Source organism: Sphaeramia orbicularis, chromosome 1 (assembly GCF_902148855.1).
Source record: "Sphaeramia orbicularis chromosome 1, fSphaOr1.1, whole genome shotgun sequence".
Classification (NCBI taxonomy): Eukaryota; Metazoa; Chordata; class Actinopteri; order Kurtiformes; family Apogonidae; genus Sphaeramia; species Sphaeramia orbicularis.
Window position 1 is genome coordinate 55,219,045 of NC_043957.1, and position 22,268 is coordinate 55,241,312.

The window sequence follows — 22,268 nt, forward strand, 5'->3', positions numbered from 1 at the left end:
CTTCTGCTTTGTCTGTCAAAGCATTTTGTAAACTTCGTTTTTAAAGGTGCTATATAAAGAAAGCTATTATTATTATTATTATTATTATTATTATTATTTTGATTATTATTTCAGAAAACTGACAAGTTGGTCGGTAAAAATATGTTCTTTATTCATTTTTAGAGACAAAGATTGATCAATACCACTGAGACTCGAGTCAACCGCATCACTAACGGCGACTCGGAATCAGCAGGCAGAACTCAGGGGAGGCGGGGCTTAGAGAATGGGATGGGCGGAGCCGAGCAGGGTCTGAACAGGAGGTGCAGACTTCAGCGGTTGGAGTCTGGCAACGAGACCGAAAACGAAAACGAGGACAATGACAATAATGAGAATGACGAGGAGGGAGAGGATGACAATGAGGGTCCTCTGGTGCCTTTCAGACCTCCAGGTACAGCACAAATAAAACGCACTACAGAAGAATGGGATGATACCGGCTGATATTCAGTGAACATTCATATCTGGTATCCCCTGTCTTTGTGTTTCCCGACAGCTGGTGTGTGTAACAAGCTCAAGTGGCTGACCATGTGGCCGCTGTCCCTGCTTCTGTTCTTCACCGTGCCCAACTGTGCCAAACGGCGCTGGGAAAAATGGTTCATGGTTTCCTTCCTCACCGCCACCATCTGGATCGCTGGCCTCTCTTACATTATGGTCTGGATGGTAAGTCCAAAAAAATTCAGCAAACACACCTGTCATGGCACCAGGATAGTGGTCTGTTTAAAGTGGATCAGACCAGTAAAATACTATCATAATAACTTATAAATAATGAAAACTACAATTTTTTCTCTTTGTTGTAGTGTTTAAAAAGTAAAATTACACAAAAATATTTACATTTACATCCTAGCCTTTTACAAAAAATGTGAATAACCTGAAATTTCTTAAGAGAAGTATGTGGAATTGTACCAATAATCTGCCTTTTACTAAATGTTGTGTGTATTTTTAGATCCACTGTGATCTGTAAGTTGTGATGCATGTGTATAAATGATAAACTAAGGCATAATATTGTTCAAATTGCACTTATTTTTCTTAGGAATTTTCAGGTTCATATTTGTTCATGTTATGTTCGAGTACGGTTCGTAGATGTAAACTTTTTCATTTCAGAATTTGACTTTTTTCACTCAAAAACATAGAAAAAAACTTTAGAGTTGACATTATTTCTAAGTTCTTATCGTATTATTTATATTATTTTATTGGTCCAGCCCACTTTATATCATATTAGGCTGAATGGCCCCTGAACTAAAATGAGTTTGACACCCCTGCTCTACAAGATTGTCCTTTCAGCAACAAAATGCATCTGAAGCACAAACTTAATTTCTACAAATCTGTTAAGAGGCATGTGTGTCCTTTGTCCAGAGTTTCGTCTCAGAAAGAACAGCGCAGTAAGTGACAAAAAAAAAAAAAAAGCTAAAAGAGGAGAGAGTCATAGAAGTGGAGTCACTTTGTTTCTATATTGTTCCACTCACACTAAACAATGATGTGAAACAGAAACTCACTACAGGGTACTTACACTGACAGAGGTCAGAAATAATGATGGAAAGGATTGTTTTTTGATGTTTTTTTTGTTTGACAGTAAATGTGTGTGCTTTCAGGTGACTGTAGTTGGTTTTACCCTGGGCATCCCTGATGTGATCATGGGCATCACCTTCCTCGCTGCAGGCACCAGTGTCCCAGACTGTATGGCCAGTGTTATAGTGGCACGACAAGGTATACACACACACACACACTTAATCCTGTCCAACAGTACACAGGAAGTTCCAATCACGACTCTATTGAGCAAATCAAAGCAGAAATACAGTTAAGAGGAGGAGGGATGGTGCGCAGCACAATAGGGTGTCCCATTTTTGGGACTTCTTTTCCGATCAAGCTCTTAATTTGACCAGTTAATCTCTTATATATTAGTAACTCCTAAGAAAAATTTCGGCTCAATCTGTAAAGTTTTAGACTGGAATAGCATTCAGTGAAGGGCCAATAACTTCCTCCCATTCATCTGCAGGGCCACCGTTTCTCTTCAAAGGGCCCCCAGGGTGCTTCACCTCCTTCTCTTCACTACTCTTGGGTGTTTTGCCTTCAGGATGACTTGGCATATTTACACTGAAAATGTGTTACACTTCTCTGGAAACAGAAACCTGGTACCTGCTGAACTGAAGAAAAGGGAGGGTACCAGATGGGTAATCTAGGATAAAATATTCTCCAGTGAAAGCCCTGAATGCAGATCTTTGAAATAAGACGAGGTAATAAAGAAATTAGCAAAAACGTGTGATGACCTTGACCTTGTCTAAAATCATGTGACCTTGACCTGTACATGATTTGAGACCTTCATAAACGACAGTAGCATCCCCCAAAACCTCTAATATGATATTTGCATGAGCAAATATGGCAGAACTAAATACAAATACATGATTTTCCACTGAAAAATGGGTTTTCTACACTTGGCTGATGGGCACCCTAAAGATGGCGGCGGCGGCGGGGGGGCGGTCTAAAACTTTACGGATTGGGCCGAAATTTTTTGGGGGACTTTAGATTAACTGGTCAAATTAAGAGCTTGATCTGAAAAGAAGTCCCAAAAATGGGACGCCCTAACAGCACAATATTGCTTGTTGTAACGGACCCGTTTCCTGACTGTCTACAGACGTTGACAGTGCTGTTGTTGTCCTTGCCTCAGGTATGGGCGACATGGCCATCTCCAACTCCATAGGCAGTAATGTGTTTGACATCCTGGTGGGCCTGGGCCTGCCCTGGGCGCTGCAAACACTCTGCATCGAGTACGGCTCCAACGTGAGTGTTTTCTCAGCTCTGCTCAGGCACATGAGACTATGCTGAAGTATAACCAGAACAGAGCTGTGTTCAGGAAGGACAGAAACAATAGTCTGTAACAAACCAAGCACATGTCCTTATCATGATGTTTCCTGGAGGATTAACCTATGAAGACCCAGAACTACTTTTTCTCGATTTAACCTTTCTTAAGTGATTTATCGCCATCTATTATGAATAAATGACTGAATTTATTTTTGGTTTTACATTAATCATTGTTCTTTGTACATTAATCGTAATAAACACTAAAACCAAAAAAGGAATTGGCTAGAACAGGGCTGTCAAACTCATTTTAGTTCAGTTCCACATTCAGCTAAATTTGATCTGCAGTGGGCCGAACCAGTAAACTAATAACATAATAATATATAAATAATGTCAACTCCAAACTTTCTCTATGGTTTAGAGTGAAAAAAATAAATTTACATTATGAAAAGGTTTACATCTACAAACTATCCTTTCAAAAGATGTGAATAACATGAACAAACTGAAAAAATAAGTGTAATTTTAACAATATTCTGCCTCAATTTATCATTTACACATGTACATGATAACTTACAGATCACATTGGATCTACAAATACACAAAACATTTAATAACAGGCAGAATATTGTTAAAATTGTACATACTTCTCTTAAGAAATTTCAGGTTGTTCATATTTGTTCAGGTGATTCACATTTTTTGCGAAATTATACATTGTTTTAGTGTAAATACATGAAAATATTTACATTTACAAAGAGAAAAAAATTTAAGTTGTCATTATTTATATGTTATTATCATGTTATTATCATATTATGGTCCTGCCCACTTGAGATTGAATTGGTCTGAATGTGGAACCTGAACTAAAGGGATTGTTAATATCTTAGTGTAATTTTTACATTTAACAAATTCATCCCAAGGGCCAGACTGGACCCTTTGGCACCTGTGGGCTAGAAGCAAAAGCTTTTTTTTTTCTGCCTGTCCTTTTCACCTAATACACTGCTTACATCAACTTAAATGTGTACAGCATCAAGCATTCACACCATAATAATAAAAAATGTAAAAAATAAAACATATAAAAATCCACAACAACAAAAACATATCTACCATCTCAATTCAATATTTCTGAATAATTTTAAGCTTAAGGCACTTTTTTTTTTAAACTTCGCTAAAGGAGTGAATAACTTTTTAAATTTAACTATTTAAACATAAACATAAACTTAAATGCGTCATAAGGTCCATTCCATAATTTCACCCCCACAATCCCAGTTCATCTAGACTTCACATTTGCCCTCAATTATCCACTCACACATATGAAAATCTCTGAAATTCGAATTACTCTCTTTTAATTCCAAGAACCACGACTGGTATTTGAGACAATACTATTTTTATCCCTCAGCTTCCATATGCCTATTTAGAAACAATTCTTTATACCTCTTTTTAAATATATTTATGTTTGTACTTTCCTTTATCTCCTGGTCTAGATTATTCCACAATAATATATAATATTATTCCATATATTTAGAATTTTTAGTGAAAAACAGGTATTTTCCTGTATTTAAGTTATTGATCATGTTGATGTTCATGAAAGCTCAGAGTAAATTTAATTCAATTTGCTTATATTTGTAGAGCCCTATGTCACAACAAGGTTGACTCACAGGGCTTTACAGAATTAGTTGGATAAAATGACAGTCAAATAAACAGCAGATGAAGGAAATTATGTCCTGGGTGTCCCCCGTCCTTTGACCCTCCTTCTCGGCAAGAAAAAACTCCAAAACCCCAGTGGGAAAAGAGAAACTTTGGCAAGAACCACAGTGAAAGAGAGATCCACTCCCATGGACGGACAGGCTGTAGATGCACCAGGACTGATGAACGTCCATTTGAGGATGTAGTTCCAGTCTGTAAAGATGCAGTAGGGTGGGTGCACATGAGGGGGTCCATCTAGTCAGATGAGGCAGGTGAGGGTGAAGAGGTCCATCCAGACAGGTGAGGGTGGGGGAGGAGGTCAGGGGTCAAAGGTCAGGACAGGACACAGATGAGTCAGCTCAGATCCCGTCGTCATTGGGCCACAGGAATGAACTGTGGCGGCTACAACTGAAATAGTAGCCACGCCCCCAGAGGGGAGTGGGGGAAAGGGACACTGGGTGAATAGTAACGAACAGACAAAGTAAACTATATATTGGAAATTACAAGTACAGACAAAAATGGTACGTAGTACCAGAAACAGGTTCTACGTCATTAAAGGTCATTAGATCAAATTAGAAAAAAAATGAGGAAAAAGTGACTTTTTCGACAAAATATATCATTAACTGACCATAAAACAACTGTCTCTGTCCACTGTGATTTATCAAACTCCATGGGTTTTACTGGTGAATGAGTGTGATGTAGAAGATAACAGTGTTTCCACGTTCACTACAGAGCCTCTGAGCGTCCATATCTGATGACCATGAAAAGATGACAAACTAATTGATAGGATTAGTGGTTCAGAAGTTATTGAACATTTTAGATGAGAAGATGTTTTTGGTTGGTGATGGATTTTTGGGTCTTTAACTTCCTAAGACCCAGGAAATGCCAGCAAAGTACCAGCTTTTTTTGTTTTTTATTAAATAAGTGCCTATAATGGAAACATCATGATGCAACAGTTTTTTTCAGATGCAGTTTTTAAAATTGTTTTGGAATGTCCTTTGTGGTGGACAGTTTTCTTTTCTTTTTTTTGTGCAAAGTTGTGAAACTCTTGTCCACAAATGTGGACAGAAAACCCATGGCTGGGTCTGAGGAGGTTATGGGTAAATTTGGTGTAACACAGGGTGTAATACTGTATACAGCACTGGCTTCTCAAAACAATTCAAGGCTGCATGGATGGAATAATGCAGCGGTACTAAAAAAAGACTGTTTATCTCCACAGGTTCACCTGAACAGCAGAGGACTAATTTTCTCCGTTGGGCTTTTATTAGCCTCAGTATTCTTCACAGTAAGTACCAGAGCTTTGACATCAGTCATAGGTGAAGCTCTCTGCACCGATCATATCGACAAGTCCTGTCCACCTCTGAGTGAAGAAAAAAAAAAGGAAAATATGCTGGCTCTTCAACACGAGCCCCATGACAGTTGGATGCTTCCTACACTAGTGTGTGCCAAGCAGCAAACCTCTAGAGCTGAGAATTACTATTGCAACAACACATCATCAGTAGGGTAAAAAAAAAAAAAAAAAAAAAAAAAAAAAAATATATATATATATATATATATATATATATATATATATATATATATATATATACACACACACACACACACACACATAGATAGATAGATAGATAGATAGATAGATAGATAGATAGATAGATAGATATAGATAGATATATATAGATTTTTTTTTTTTTTTCTTTTATGGGCTCCGCTGGCTGAGAGGCAGCTGTCTGTACCGATAAGGCAGCAGCCGATACCAACTGTACTCTTGCATACTTGGAGGAAGTTAAATTGGACTAGACTAAGCCCGAACTGTCCACTTAAAGTACTGTGTCATTTTATTGTGTTAGAGCTGAGTTTGTGAATGGACATGACCTGGACTGCAATTTCCTTTACTGCTCCCCCATCCATCATCGACCTGATTTGAATAAATTACGCTGAACTTTGGGGTGCAATGGAAACACAATTACCAGGAATTCTTTTACCCAAAATAGTTCCTGGTAAATTAGTTCCTGGTAATAAAGTTCCTGGGATTCTGGTGGAAAAGGGCCTATTGAAATCAAAAGTAACAGATAAGAATACATTCATAGTTACTTTATATATATTTTTGAAAGGGCTTTACATCTTTACTGTCTGACTTCATCACATTTGCATTACGTGATAACTTGACTAAGCTTATTGGTGTAACAAGGGATGGGAATCGATAAGAATTTAACGATTCCAATTCCATTATTGATTTTGCTCATTGGTCCGATTCCTTATCCATTCTCTTATCCATTCTCATTGGGTGAGGGAATAAAAGAGTACAAATGGGTGTGTTTGCATTAACTGTCTTTTATATTTCCATCTCTGCACAGAAAATATAATATACAACATATACAATATGTACAAATAATAAGAACAGATGATGCTGGGCCCGGCTGGGGGGGCAGGGCACGTCAAGTCAAACTAAAGACACTTTATTAATTCCTCTATTGCCGTATTTCCACTACGTGGAACCGGTTCAACTCGGCCTGTCTCCCATTGTAGTGCACCTCATTTCCTTTCCCCTACCTTCGGAAACTTGTATTTGAGGGGGTACGACGTTTGTTGCCCACACCGGAACCGGAACTGGGCCTGGCGTTCACTCTGCCGCTAGATTCACAAGCGCCGCTAAGTAGCGAATCAAATGAATCACATAAAGTGGACAAATGTTTGAGCAGATTGGAGGGATTCCACCCTTTTGAAGACATGGAAGCTTTGACAGTGTTCCAGTGGACCTGGTGGCGTCTTTTTGGACCGTTTCTGCCTCAACACCATGTTGGCTACGTTCTGACCAAAACAATGCAGCGTACGTGTGACGTCATCGCGCATGCGCAACAAAGGCGGAATCGATAAGCAGGCAGGCAAACGATTCCAAGGAATCGAGCTACTGGGATCCGGTTCTCAAAAAGAACCGGTTCTCGATTCCCATCCCTAGGTGTAACACACAGATTAGGAAGAAATATAATAGCCCTCTTTTTGTTTTGTATTGACATCGACGTGGACCATAGACTTTTACACAGGACTGAACAAGACGGTTCAGAGAGAGACAAGACAGACTCCTGTGTGATGTGAAGTGGATGGATTCCAGTCAATGGTTAGGTCTTAACTAGCTCTCCCTCTTCCTTCCTCTGCAGGTCCTCGGTGTTCATTTGAACAAGTGGACTCTAGACCGGCGACTGGGCTTGGCCTGCATCATCATATACGCCATCTTCCTGTGTTTCTCCATTCTCATCGAGTTTAACGTCTTCATCTTTGTCAACCTCCCTATGTGCCGAGACATCCACTGACATTCTTCTTCTTCCCCTTCCTTTTCTTCTTCTTTTTTCTTGCTTCTTCCATGGCTAACTGGAGAAACCTAAACCTGGATTCCACCTTCTTGACGCCTTGGTACCCAGTCCTTCCTTTTTTCTGATTAGAAAATATAATTCTGTATGGTTCACCTTTGGTGCGATACAACACAAGAGAGAGGATCGTTATGGTTGTGTTTGTGGATGGGACAGGAGGCACAAAATGAAAGTCTCAGCAACACAGATTGTAGCCAGTCATGGTGTGATGGATAGAAATGTTGACTAGGGCGACCGCAACTGGACTGAGGCTACTGCTGGTGGAGTTGCTGGACCGGACTGGATTGGACTAACTGGTGGAAAAGCGAGGAATCTTGCGCTATAACAGCGATTTTTAGCTGGATTGTTTGTTACTCTTTGTACAAGTTTGGATATAAGCACACAATTAAGATATTTTTAAGAAAAAACTGGCTTTCTCTGTTTATATTTGAGGATTCTATACAGTAAGTATATATAGTAGTCAGTATATGGGAGTTTCATATGCATCACTGTAACGCTGTGTTGCACAGTGTTGCTACAGCACAGTGATTGGATGGATTTGCCGGTAGTGCACTCTGAACACTGCAATGTGTCTCCCTCGCTCCAAATCAGCCAACTTCGCATGCTGTACTAGCCACAAATCAACTTTTAACTTTGCACTGACAGACAAAAGTTTGGATATTTAACACTAATTCAATAGAGTCCACTCTTGGCTGTTAACTTTCTCTCTACTGGCATATCTGAGTAGATGTGGGTCTTTTTATTTGTTTGTTTGTTTGTTTCATAAAACCCACATAGGAAAGGGATTTCCCTGGAAATTATACCCAGCACTGTCACTTTATTGATTAGAAATAAGATTATATCATTGCAAAGCATCTACAGGTAATCAAACATGTAACTACTGACTTTTCCTATAAAGGATAGACCTCCTGTATTATATGAAAATGTTAGTTTTTAGTTTCTAAGTAATGTGTAATATTGTCACTTCTTAAAGCCAAAAGTATTTTTAGAATAAGACTATGTAGATTTGGACCGAGGAGTCAGCCCGACTGCACAGTGTGTGTGTGTGTGTGTGTGTGTGTGTGTGTCTTTGTCACAGTCTTGAGGGGAACCAAAGATACCACTGTTACTGGGAAGACATAATCATGATTTATTTATGAATTAATTTATTCAAAGGTTATGTCTAAACTCCAGTTTCAGCTCTTTGGATCATGTACAGTGTATTCAATGGAACACTGTCCCATCTCCCAAGACAGAGCTGTACAATGTACTGTACCTAATATATATATATAATCTAAATACTGGAAACTGACTTGATGTTGTTTATATTTAAGAATGGAACTTTGTAATTTATAAGTTTTGTATAGTTTGGAAAGATTCTGCAACATTTGTACAAAAACTGAACAGTTTTCAAAGATGATGCACAACGTGTTATCCTGCCTGTGTTTTGGTGATGATGGACTAGAACTGCAACCTTTAGAACCCTTTCACATATTCCTGATAACATGGTGGGCTAATCCCTTCACATGTTAAATTAGCAATGGAGGGGATATATTCAGAAAAGAGCAGGAAAAAGTGATACTTAAAGCTGCGTATGACTTTCGTCACCAATTTTTCATCAAATCTGTAAAACTCGTCATAGCCTAAGTATCACAAATCTGTAAGTCTTTCCATGAATACGCACCTGAATTTCTTCCCTCACGGTGAACTTTTTTTTTAACTTATATTTTGTTTAATTTTTGAAATTTTACAACACTGTCATTTAGAACATAGTGTCAGCTGTCGTCCTGTATATTGTCCATTTTTTCCATCGATCTTCACATGTTGCTTGCTGTAGAAGTTTCTTCATGTTGTGAATTTCTTCCACAATGTCTCTCCAATTCTTTAGGGTAGGGGGGTCCTCTTTGCACCATTTTCATGTGATGGCTTTGTAACTTACCAGCTGACAGGCCGTAAGCTATTGTCATCATGTGGCGTCTGTCGTCCATTACAAAACTCTCAATTGTCTTCTTCTCCCAAACTACAATTCCAATTGACTTCAAACTTGGTATACAGCTTCTGTATGATGATGTCAACACAAGGTATTGAAATTATTTAGATTCAGATCTGATTCTGGATTTGGTGTGACTTTGAAAAAATTTCCCATTATAAGAAATAGGAAGTGGATTGATCCAATAAATCAGTATCAAGATATCAAGTTGGAATTTGAATTTTTTACAGATCTGATTGGAATATGACCAAAACATGGGCTATTTCTGTAATAGAATAAATACACAGAACTGGGTGATAATAAATGGCATCTGGATACATTTCCCAAAGCTTTTCATTTGGCCGGTAAACTACAAGGCCATTGGCCCTATTTTTTAGATGATGCCAAGAGGATTTTAATCAAATATTCATCCATACCTCATATGTCTTTTCCTGTTCAGTGACCCAAATATAACACAGAACATGTCCTTGGTAGTTCATATCCCAGTATTTTTCCAAGTTCTTCGCTGATATTATTCCAATTTTGGGATAGTTTTGTACATTGCCAAAAAACTTGTGCATGACCCACATGCTACTCACGGTGAACAATTTTGAAGTGTACTCCACCATAAACAATCCATTTGCTACTTCCACTTTAAAGAGCCTCGATTCAGTATATCACGCTTCTTTACGTTTCATTTCTCATGCCAAACCTCTCACTCTCCACTGCATTCTCTGTGACTTAGTGGCTGGACATCATTAACCATCCGTAGACAAATCACTGGTTTATGTTCATCTATGAAGCTCTGCTGGGTAAACTCCTAAAACATCTCAGTAATCTTCTTCCTGTTAGCTCTAGTAGTTTCCATCTATGTTCCTCCAAGTGGTTGCTCTTGATTGTTCCCAGAGTTCGACAGACTTTGGAAAAACAGTATTTTCCTTCCGTTCACCATGGTCATGGAATGATCTTCAAAAAAAAAAAAAACAGTAAAACTACATACACTTATTTCTGTTAATCATTTTAAAAGTATCATGGAGAATGCAGTAAAGGAGTGTAGAGGACCAAACATAAGGACCAGGACAAAAGTGGTAAAATTAGGAAAAATTATAATTTAATAAAGTTAGAAAAATGTTAATACAAGCTCAAAAAATGTCAGTTAACAAAATGAACAAAGATGGGCCCAACTGAGGTCAACGAAACCAAACTGTAACAGAACAAAAACAGACCCAACCAGACAAAGAACCAAGGTGGGCTTAAATAGAAAGGGACTAACCCAAACCAAACACAAGGGGGAGGCATTACACTATGAAATTAAACAAATCCATTCACTTTGTCAAAATTACATTAAAAGCAAATAATTCTAACTAGACACAAAATACTAACTGTGTGAAATCAAGAATTCAAACAACTAAATTAACACAAACAAACAGTGTCCCCCACCTCATGTCTTGTGAAATTAGTTCCTTCCCCCATCTTAAATACCATCCAAGCCCCTTTTTCTGGTGTTTTGTCTGCAACTGAAGAACAATGTGAGTAAATAATTCAAACAGAACTAATATGTGTGCACCCACATTAGAATGTTTAAATAAAATACTTAAACTGTGCCATGTAATCATTAACTGTAACTGAACAAAAACTCATGAAACAAAAACTACTAACACAAGATGGTGGTGGCAAGTGATCCACCACAAGGAGGAATGTCACTGGTTTTTATGCCATTATGGTTGAATAGTTGTTATTGTGTTTCATTGTTCATTGTGTCTCATGTATGTGTTTTATACTGGATGGACTTTGTATGGCTGCTACCTTGGCCGGGTCTCCCTTGCAAAAGAGATTCCTTATCTTAACAGGACTTCCTGGTTAAATAAAGGTAAAAAAAAAAAAATACAAATAAATTAAACAAACAGAGCCAGTATGTCACTCTGGTATTTTTGGAAATTTGTCACAATGTGCATGGTGGGAAGCGGAGCCTCCACACAGCTGCATTATGGCCGCAGCAGCAACAAACACAGAAACAGCTTCATTGCCTCTTGCTACTGCAGCTGTGTGGAGCTCCGCTTCCCACAATACATGTTGCGACAAATTTCCGAAAATGCCAGAGTGACCTACCAGCTCTGTTTATGAACAAATGGATTGTTTATGGTGGAGTACACTTCGAAATTGTTCACCGTGAGGGAAAAGTTTCAGATGCGCAATCAAAGAAAGACTTAAAGGTGAGGTCCGAGATCTTAGAAGAACGGTTCAAGCAGCTACATTTTGAAAATACTCAATTCAGAAGTCCAAACCCCTTTCTTCAGACATCCCCCCCAAAGCCACGCCTCCAGAGTACTGGCACACACAATGGTTGTTCCCGAGGGTTCACGAGCGCTGCACAGCAACAACTCACCAGCTGAGGCTCCGGCTCCGTCCCCATACGGTCCCAACTCGGGCTCCAACGCCAGCTAAGGCCCTGACCCCAGCTGAGGCTCTGTCCCCGGCTCGGGCTACGGCCTCAGTCCCAGCTCCAACCCCGGCTGAGGCTCCGGCTCACAGATCCATGCATACCTCATTCAGTCTCCTCCAACCCCCCCGCTCTTCCAGAACAGCCCCAGTTCAGACCTATCTGACTAACGTTACGTTTCCTACTGCTTCATGTTAGTGACAAAACAGTTTGCCGCTGAACTTTCCATCCTAATAAACTAATATAGTAAAGCTCTGGCTCTGGCTGCGTTTCCTGTACAAGTGCTTCAAGCCTCTGAGAACACACAGTTCATGCTCAAAGATGGGTATGCGCAGAGGGGGGAGGGGCGAATGGCAGTTGAGTTTGATAGACATATCACCGTTCAATCATTTTGAGTGGGCGCTCAAAATGATTGAATGGTGTTTTTTCAGTCCTGTCCGTTCCACAGGTGATTAAATTTTTTTATTTTTGTGTTAGAGCTTTTAATTAATCGGTTGTCATCGGGGTGTGAAGGGGATTTTAAGCAATATAGTAAAAAATGCTTCAGGAAAACACCTCAGACCCCACCTTTAAGGATTCGTGATACTTAGGTTATGACTGGGGTTTTACAGATTTGATGAAAAGTGGGTGATGAAAGTCATCCACAGCTTTAAACACAGCGCTTGGTCTTATGTGCAGCCAGCCTCCTGCATATATTTGAGCCAAAATAATCCACCTTTGCTAACAGTATTGTTCTGTTTCAGCACTTGTTCAAACAAAATGTGGAGGGTTTTTTTCTTTTTTTCCTTTTCTTTTCCTGTTCATAGTTTTTATGGGGATTAATGACTAAACCTCATCTGCAGGTTGTTGATGCTCCTCCTGCAGCCAGAGGGCACTGTACTGCTGAATCTGCACATGGGATCAAAGCTGTTCTTTTGCACTCACACTAGAAAGAAGTTGGTGAATATTTTCAGGTAGGCTACATAGAGGAAACAAATTGTGGTCAGTTTGCATGCCTTTTTCATAATGCTGAGTATTTTGTGTGTAAACTTCAAGATCAAAAAGGCACTGTCTTGATTATGCTGTACATATCAGAAAGATATGCTATTATAAAACACAGATGTTGGATAAAACTTCTGATGACCAGTTATATTTGAGATATATACAGTATTTAGAATGTTGGCCTACAACAGTTAGTTATAAGATAATTAATGTTGTTTTCTGCTCATGTCTTTTGAATTGTTTGTAAAACATTTCGGTAGTCGGACCTCCGGGCTGAGCCTGATGTCAACACAACGGCCTCCGTTCCAAAGGTCATCTTGCAATGAACTGATTTACGTACACAAATTGTTTTCTCACATCTTCATATGCTGTGTGCCTGACTAATAGCTTCATCCTGTATTTGGTTTATTTAGATTGAAAATTATGATGGAAATAAAGTGAACACATTCAATAGGCCTAAATATCACGGAGTCTTCTTCATTTTGTTTAAAAATGTGTTAAATTAACTTGTAAATAATGTTTATTAATAGTTACTTAAGCATAATTCTGAAGATACAAACAGATATTAACAATAAGTTAGGGTGACCAAATGTCCTTTTTTGCCCGGACATGTCCTCTTTTCACATCCTGTCCGGAGCATCTGAGCAGGGTTCAGAAATTAGCAAAAATGTCTGGGTTTCAATGACCATAACTCTGTCACTATTCATGCAATAGGAAAAGATCCAAATCTTGCTGGAAGAAAAGAATTTGCACTTTCCAGTGATATATGGGACATTACGGCAGTGAAAGGCACTGGTCCATACCAGCCTGTGGATGTGAGGAAGGACAGACCTGCCCATAGACGCACGATAGCAGGGGTGTCAAACATGCGGCCCGCCAAAGGTTCCAATCATGCCCACAGTATGAATTTACAAAGTGCAAAAACTACACTGAAGTTAGTAAGAGTCAAAGGTGTCAAACCTGTTTTAGTTCAGGGGCCACATACAGCCCAATTGTGATCTCAAGTAAAATAATAGCATAGTAGCCGATAAATAACACTGGTCAACAATAAATTTATTGTTTAAGTTTTTTGAGCTGATTTAGGATAATGTTGGTGTGCTGAATCCAAAAATCACATTAATTTTGCTCAATCAGGTCAACTTTCTGAACTATGCTACATATTGGCTTTTTAACATTTTTGCTTACATTTATGGGCATTTTCACATCATATGATACAAAATTCTTTCATATTTCTTGCAATAAACGAGTTCTGAAGATTGTACTTTTGCCAATTTATGATTAATGTTTTTTTTAATATTACAGGTGAATGAAATGGCTTGGATCTTGCAAAAATAAGCCTGATGTATTCTGCTGCATCTGCGCTGAATACACCATTGTACCTAACAGGAATCAAGTCACAAGTTTCATAAAGTGTGCTTACCACTTATTTTGGTATTAATGTAATTAAATGTAATCAATTTTGTGTGAAGATCTAATTTTTCAAAATCAAATTAGCAAAAAAAACCTGACCTGATTGAGAAAAACATGTCATTTTTGGATTTAGCGGTGCAAAATGGTCCTAATTCAGTTGAAAAAACCTAGACAACTTGCAAAAAACATTTTTTTGTGACCCAGTGTAATGACTCCAAATTTTTTTCTGGTTCAGTGTGGAAAACTCAATCAATCAATCAATCAGTGGCGGGCCGTGCATTTCACTCCTAGGCCTTCAGTAGTGCTCTGTCTGAATTCAATCCACCCCTCAGTAACTATTTTATGGTTCTAAAAACCATCTTATTATGCAGAAATGCAGTATAAAGAGCCGTTGCGTCGCAGATAGATAACTCCTGTAGCCACAAGAAATGCCTTTACTGAACAAACCAACCCAGGGTGCACAAGTCTTCTACTGCAGCTACAGCTGCAACACACAGAAAAAAAGCATCAATAATAATCTCATTAACTTGTAATGTTATTGAGGAAAACAGCAACATACCTGGACCTGGACCCGGGGTTAAAGAGGGGCAGCCACAGACCTGGACCTGGACCTTGACCTTGACCCAGTATTTAAACAGGCTGTAAACATCTGCATTAGTGTCAGTATTTAAACAGACTGTAAACATCTGCACTAGTGTCAGTATTTAAACAGGCTGTAAACATCTGAACAGGCTGTAAACATCTGCACTAGTGTCAGTATTTAAACAGGCTGTAAACATCTGCACTAGTGTCAGTATTTAAACAGGCTGTAAACATCTGCATTAGTGTCAGTATTTAAACAGACTGTAAACATCTGAACAGGCTGTAAACATCTGCACTAGTGTCAGTATTTAAACAGGCTGTAAACATCTGCATTAGTGTCAGTATTTAAACAGACTGTAAACATCTGCACTAGTGTCAGTATTTAAACAGACTGTAAACATCTGAACAGGCTGTAAACATCTGCATTAGTGTCAGTATTTAAACAGACTGTAAACATCTGAACAGGCTGTAAACATCTGCATTAGTGTCAGTATTTAAACAGGCTGTAAACATCTGCATTAGTGTCAGTATTTAAACAGGCTGTAAACATCTGCATTAGTGTCAGTATTTAAACAGACTGTAAACATCTGCACTAGTGTCAGTATTTAAACAGACTGTAAACATCTGAACAGGCTGTAAACATCTGCATTAGTGTCAGTATTTAAACAGACTGTAAACATCTGCACTAGTGTCAGTATTTAAACAGACTGTAAACATCTGAACAGGCTGTAAACATCTGCACTAGTGTCAGTATTTAAACAGGCTGTAAACATCTGCACTAGTGTCAGTATTTAAACAGGCTGTAAACATCTGCATTAGTGTCAGTATTTAAACAGGCTGTAAACATCTGCACTAGTGTCAGTATTTAAACAGACTGTAAACATCTGCATTAGTGTCAGTATTTAAACAGACTGTAAACATCTGAACAGGCTGTAAACATCTGCATTAGTGTCAGTATTTAAACAGACTGTAAACATCTGCACTAGTGTCAGTATTTAAACAGACTGTAAACATCTGAACAGGCTGTAAACATCTGCATTAGTGTCAGTATTTAAACAGACTGTAAACATCTGCACTAGTGTCAGTATTTAAACAGACTGTAAACATCTGAACAGGCTGTAAACATCTGCACTAGTGTCAGTATTTAAACAGGCTGTAAACATCTGCACTAGTGTCAGTATTTAAACAGGCTGTAAACATCTGCACTAGTGTCAGTATTTAAACACTGCTGTAAACATCTGCACTAGTGTCAGTATTTAAACAGACTGTAAACATCTGCACTAGTGTCAGTATTTAAACAGGCTGTAAACATCTGAACAGGCTGTAAACATCTGCATTAGTGTCAGTATTTAAACAGACTGTAAACATCTGCACTAGTGTCAGTATTTAAACAGGCTGTAAACATCTGCATTAGTGTCAGTATTTAAACAGGCTGTAAACATCTGCACTAGTGTCAGTATTTAAACAGGCTGTAAACATCTGCACTAGTGTCAGTATTTAAACAGACTGTAAACATTGCACTAGTGTCAGTATTTAAACAGGCTGTAAACATCTGCACTAGTGTCAGTATTTAAACAGGCTGTAAACATCTGCACTAGTGTCAGTATTTAAACAGACTGTAAACATCTGCACTAGTGTCAGTATTTAAACAGGCTGTAAACATCTGCACTAGTGTCAGTATTTAAACAGGCTGTAAACATCTGCATTAGTGTCAGTATTTAAACAGGCTGTAAACATCTGCACTAGTGTCAGTATTTAAACAGACTGTAAACATCTGCACTAGTGTCAGTATTTAAACAGGCTGTAAACATCTGCATTAGTGTCAGTATTTAAACAGGCTGTAAACATCTGCATTAGTGTCAGTATTTAAACAGGTTGTAAACATCTGCACTAGTGTCAGTATTTAAACAGGCTGTAAACATCTGAACAGGCTGTAAACATCTGCACTAGTGTCAGTATTTAAACAGGCTGTAAACATCTGAACAGGCTGTAAACATCTGCACTAGTGTCAGTATTTAAACAGGCTGTAAACATCTGCACTAGTGTCAGTATTTAAACAGACTGTAAACATCTGAACAGGCTGTAAACATCTGCACTAGTGTCAGTATTTAAACAGACTGTAAACATCTGAACAGGCTGTAAACATCTGCATTAGTGTCAGTATTTAAACAGGCTGTAAACATCTGCACTAGTGTCAGTATTTAAACAGACTGTAAACATCTGAACAGGCTGTAAACATCTGCACTAGTGTCAGTATTTAAACAGGCTGTAAACATCTGCACTAGTGTCAGTATTTAAACAGGCTGTAAACATCTGCACTAGTGTCAGTATTTAAACAGACTGTAAACATCTGCACTAGTGTCAGTATTTAAACAGGCTGTAAACATCTGCATTAGTGTCAGTATTTAAACAGACTGTAAACATCTGCATTAGTGTCAGTATTTAAACAGGCTGTAAACATCTGCACTAGTGTCAGTATTTAAACAGACTGTAAACATCTGAACAGGCTGTAAACATCTGCATTAGTGTCAGTATTTAAACAGACTGTAAACATCTGCACTAGTGTCAGTATTTAAACAGACTGTAAACATCTGAACAGGCTGTAAACATCTGCACTAGTGTCAGTATTTAAACAGGCTGTAAACATCTGAACAGGCTGTAAACATCTGCACTAGTGTCAGTATTTAAACAGGCTGTAAACATCTGCACTAGTGTCAGTATTTAAACAGGCTGTAAACATCTGCATTAGTGTCAGTATTTAAACAGGCTGTAAACATCTGCACTAGTGTCAGTATTTAAACAGACTGTAAACATCTGAACAGGCTGTAAACATCTGCACTAGTGTCAGTATTTAAACAGGCTGTAAACATCTGCACTAGTGTCAGTATTTAAACAGGCTGTAAACATCTGCACTAGTGTCACTATTTAAACAGGCTGTAAACATTGCACTAGTGTCAGTATTTAAACAGGCTGTAAACATCTGCATTAGTGTCAGTATTTAAACAGGTTGTAAACATCTGCACTAGTGTCAGTATTTAAACAGGCTGTAAACATCTGAACAGGCTGTAAACATCTGCACTAGTGTCAGTATTTAAACAGGCTGTAAACATCTGAACAGGCTGTAAACATCTGCACTAGTGTCAGTATTTAAACAGGCTGTAAACATCTGAACAGGCTGTAAACATCTGCACTAGTGTCAGTATTTAAACAGGCTGTAAACATCTGAACAGGCTGTAAACATCTGCACTAGTGTCAGTATTTAAACAGGCTGTAAACATCTGCACTAGTGTCAGTATTTAAACAGACTGTAAACATCTGAACAGGCTGTAAACATCTGCACTAGTGTCAGTATTTAAACAGGCTGTAAACATCTGCACTAGTGTCAGTATTTAAACAGACTGTAAACATCTGCACTAGTGTCAGTATTTAAACAGGCTGTAAACATCTGCATTAGTGTCAGTATTTAAACAGACTGTAAACATCTGCACTAGTGTCAGTATTTAAACAGGCTGTAAACATTGCACTAGTGTCAGTATTTAAACAGGCTGTAAACATCTGCATTAGTGTCAGTATTTAAACAGACTGTAAACATCTGAACAGGCTGTAAACATCTGCACTAGTGTCAGTATTTAAACAGGCTGTAAACATCTGCACTAGTGTCAGTATTTAAACAGACTGTAAACATCTGAACAGGCTGTAAACATCTGCATTAGTGTCAGTATTTAAACAGGCTGTAAACATCTGCATTAGTGTCAGTATTTAAACAGGCTGTAAACATCTGCACTAGTGTCAGTATTTAAACAGGCTGTAAACATCTGCATTAGTGTCAGTATTTAAACAGACTGTAAACATCTGCACTAGTGTCAGTATTTAAACAGGCTGTAAACATCTGCACTAGTGTCAGTATTTAAACAGGCTGTAAACATCTGCACTAGTGTCAGTATTTAAACAGGCTGTAAACATCTGCACTAGTGTCAGTATTTAAACAGGCTGTAAACATCTGCACTAGTGTCAGTATTTAAACAGGCTGTAAACATCTGCACTAGTGTCAGTATTTAAACAGACTGTAAACATCTGCACTAGTGTCAGTATTTAAACAGGCTGTAAACATCTGCACTAGTGTCAGTATTTAAACAGGCTGTAAACATCTGCACTAGTGTCAGTATTTAAACAGACTATAAACATCTGAACAGGCTGTAAACATCTGCACTAGTGTCAGTATTTAAACAGGCTGTAAACATCTGAACAGGCTGTAAACATCTGCACTAGTGTCAGTATTTAAACAGGCTGTAAACATCTGAACAGGCTGTAAACATCTGCACTAGTGTCAGTATTTAAACAGGCTGTAAACATCTGCACTAGTGTCAGTATTTAAACAGGCTGTAAACATCTGAACAGGCTGTAAACATCTGCACTAGTGTCAGTATTTAAACAGGCTGTAAACATCTGCACTAGTGTCAGTATTTAAACAGACTGTAAACATCTGCACTAGTGTCAGTATTTAAACAGGCTGTAAACATCTGCACTAGTGTCAGTATTTAAACAGACTGTAAACATCTGCACTAGTGTCAGTATTTAAACAGACTGTAAACATCTGCATTAGTGTCAGTATGTAAACAGGCTGTAAACATCTGCGCTAGTGTCAGTATTTAAACAGGCTGTAAACATCTGCATTAGTGTCAGTATTTAAACAGACTGTAAACATCTGCATTAGTGTCAGTATGTAAACAGGCTGTAAACATCTGCGCTAGTGTCAGTATTTAAACAGACTTTGTATCTTTTTCGTTGCTGATCTGTAACTAATCCAAACAAAACAACAACACTTCTCAAAAAAGGATCTGCTGTTTTACCACCAATCTCACTCTTCACTTTTCTGATCCGTATCACAGGATTGACAGACTTGAACCCAACCACACATTGTCTCTGTGGTCCCTGGTCGCTATGGTGACCCCAGTAATAGATATATATTTGTAGGTATCTGATTGACTGGTGCTGTTGTCGTGTCACATGATGTCTGTTTGTACAGAAACAGGAAGTGGCTGATGATAAAAATCAGCTCAACTCAGTGGGTTCATGTTTCTGTGTCTAGATTCAGTTCAGATACTGAGTTTAACATGTTCTTAAATCTTCAGCTCAATTAAAGTTAGATTCTCCAATAAAAAGGAATAAAACAGAGAAAAAGTCTGTTCTATACAAATAACAGACTGAACAACGCAGGCATCGACCAATCACAATCCAGCATTCAACACAGCTGTTAATGCGTCCTTTATTGGACACTGAGGACACATTCCATGGTTTCCATGGAAATAAATGTGGGTTTGTCATTGGCTGTCGTGGGAAGACGGATGGATGGGCGGATGGATGGATGGATGGATTGGTGGGTGGACAGATGATTAAACCTGTTACTGTCGCTATGACAACCCTGTTTCTGACTCCATGAATCCAACAGTAAAGTCCAACCGTCTGACCACTGAGCCAGATGCTGTGTTTGACCTTTGACCTGTTCCTGTGGTCTGACCTTTGACCTGTTCCTGTGGCCTGACCTTTAACCTGTTCCTGTGGTCTGACCTCTGACCTGTTCCTGTGGTCTGACCTCTGACCTGTTCCTGTGGTCTGGGCTCAGTGTGACAGTGCGCTGACACATTCAACACTGAACTGAGTCACTCACAGATGGTGACACTGACATTTTGGATCGGACACCTGGAAAGTCCCCAGATGTGAATGTGATGTGTGACGGACAGAGCCTCAAAAACACACCCACCATAATAATGGGATTCAGGTGGTCTGTCCTAGTGCAGTGGTGCATTGTGGGTGTTGAGTGTGCAGCTGGACTGACCACAGTTGGACTTAGTAGCAGTAGATGAGTTCCTTCAACCACTACGTTTCCATCCACACACAGATGGGACTAGAACTCCACATTAGATGCTTCCATTTTCTACATTCAGCCTTTTTGGAAATGATTGAATATTATACAGCAATAATCTAATTTAAAGCATCGAACAAAAGACGACCAAGTAATATACAAAAAAACTTCACAATTCGGGAGAGTACTCATAATTTGAGAGGCTTTGGAGACGTTTTTAAACGTTTTTGTTTGACTGTATGTGGAGTGAAACTTTGAAACAGTGTGGACATCCAACACAAGCCACACCCACATATGCACCAATTTAAACTGGTATATGAACAGATGGCCTGGTCCCAGGATAAAGATGGAGGGTCTGAATACTGATGTTATATCAATATTCTGTCTTAAATGTTAATGTGTGCTTGTTGTTCCTCATCTAGTTGGTATGTGTTGTTCTTTACCTTCTGCTGTTGTTCTTACCATCGCTGGGATGTGCTGTTCTTTACCATTAGTGCTATTGTAGTTTTTTGTTTTTTTTCTCACCATTGTTGGTACGTAATTATTGCTGTTCTTTACCACTTGTGGTACTGTCGTTTTTTGTTTTTACCATTGTTGGTATATAATTATTATAATGTAAGTTGACAGTTAACTGTTACCATGGTAACACCACCAGGAATACACTTTGTTTCTATTTTTCACACACATTTTGGCTCTACAGTGTAAATACTGTCAGAGGAGTTCATTCTAATTTGGTATAGGCCTATTTTGTTCATTGTTCTCGTTTTAAGTCAAAGGACAGGAGTGAGGATTTAAAATATTATTATGTTCCGTTATTTGATGATGAGAATGGGGGTGGGTTTAAATAAGTTTTTCTTCTTCCCACTCCTTTCCCAGTGTAAATGAATGATGGTTGGAATTTTGAATTTGCATGTAAATGCTGGAAATAAACCAACAAATGAAATGAATGAAATGATTGAATGGTTGCGTCCAGAAAACAGTGGTTGGATGGACAGTGGAATATTACTGCTCAAATATGTGAAGGCTTGTGATGCAGAACACTAACCACAGCAGAGGAGATGAGGAGATAAGAATGAGGGGGAGCTAACTGGTGTCCTGTTCAAAGACAGAGACAGTGAAGAAGACGCTGAGAGAAGAGACCAGCACGGGACTGGACATGGACATCACACT

The 22,268-nt window shown here is 38.6% G+C and overlaps 1 protein-coding gene across 1 annotated transcript in view; it reads left to right on the forward strand.

Annotated features, from left to right (window-relative positions):
* LOC115424856 (sodium/potassium/calcium exchanger 3-like) overlaps nt 1-9,476 on the forward strand; it is a 115,647-nt gene extending 106,171 nt beyond the window's left edge. Inside the window, exons 12-17 of the mRNA XM_030142253.1 lie at nt 163-427; nt 530-696; nt 1,626-1,740; nt 2,699-2,811; nt 5,729-5,794; nt 7,665-9,476. Of these exons, the coding sequence (XP_029998113.1) occupies nt 163-427; nt 530-696; nt 1,626-1,740; nt 2,699-2,811; nt 5,729-5,794; nt 7,665-7,817 (879 nt within the window). The 3' untranslated portion in view covers nt 7,818-9,476. The remainder of the gene's footprint in view (nt 1-162; nt 428-529; nt 697-1,625; nt 1,741-2,698; nt 2,812-5,728; nt 5,795-7,664) is intronic.
* Nucleotides 9,477-22,268: the final 12,792 nt, after the last annotated feature.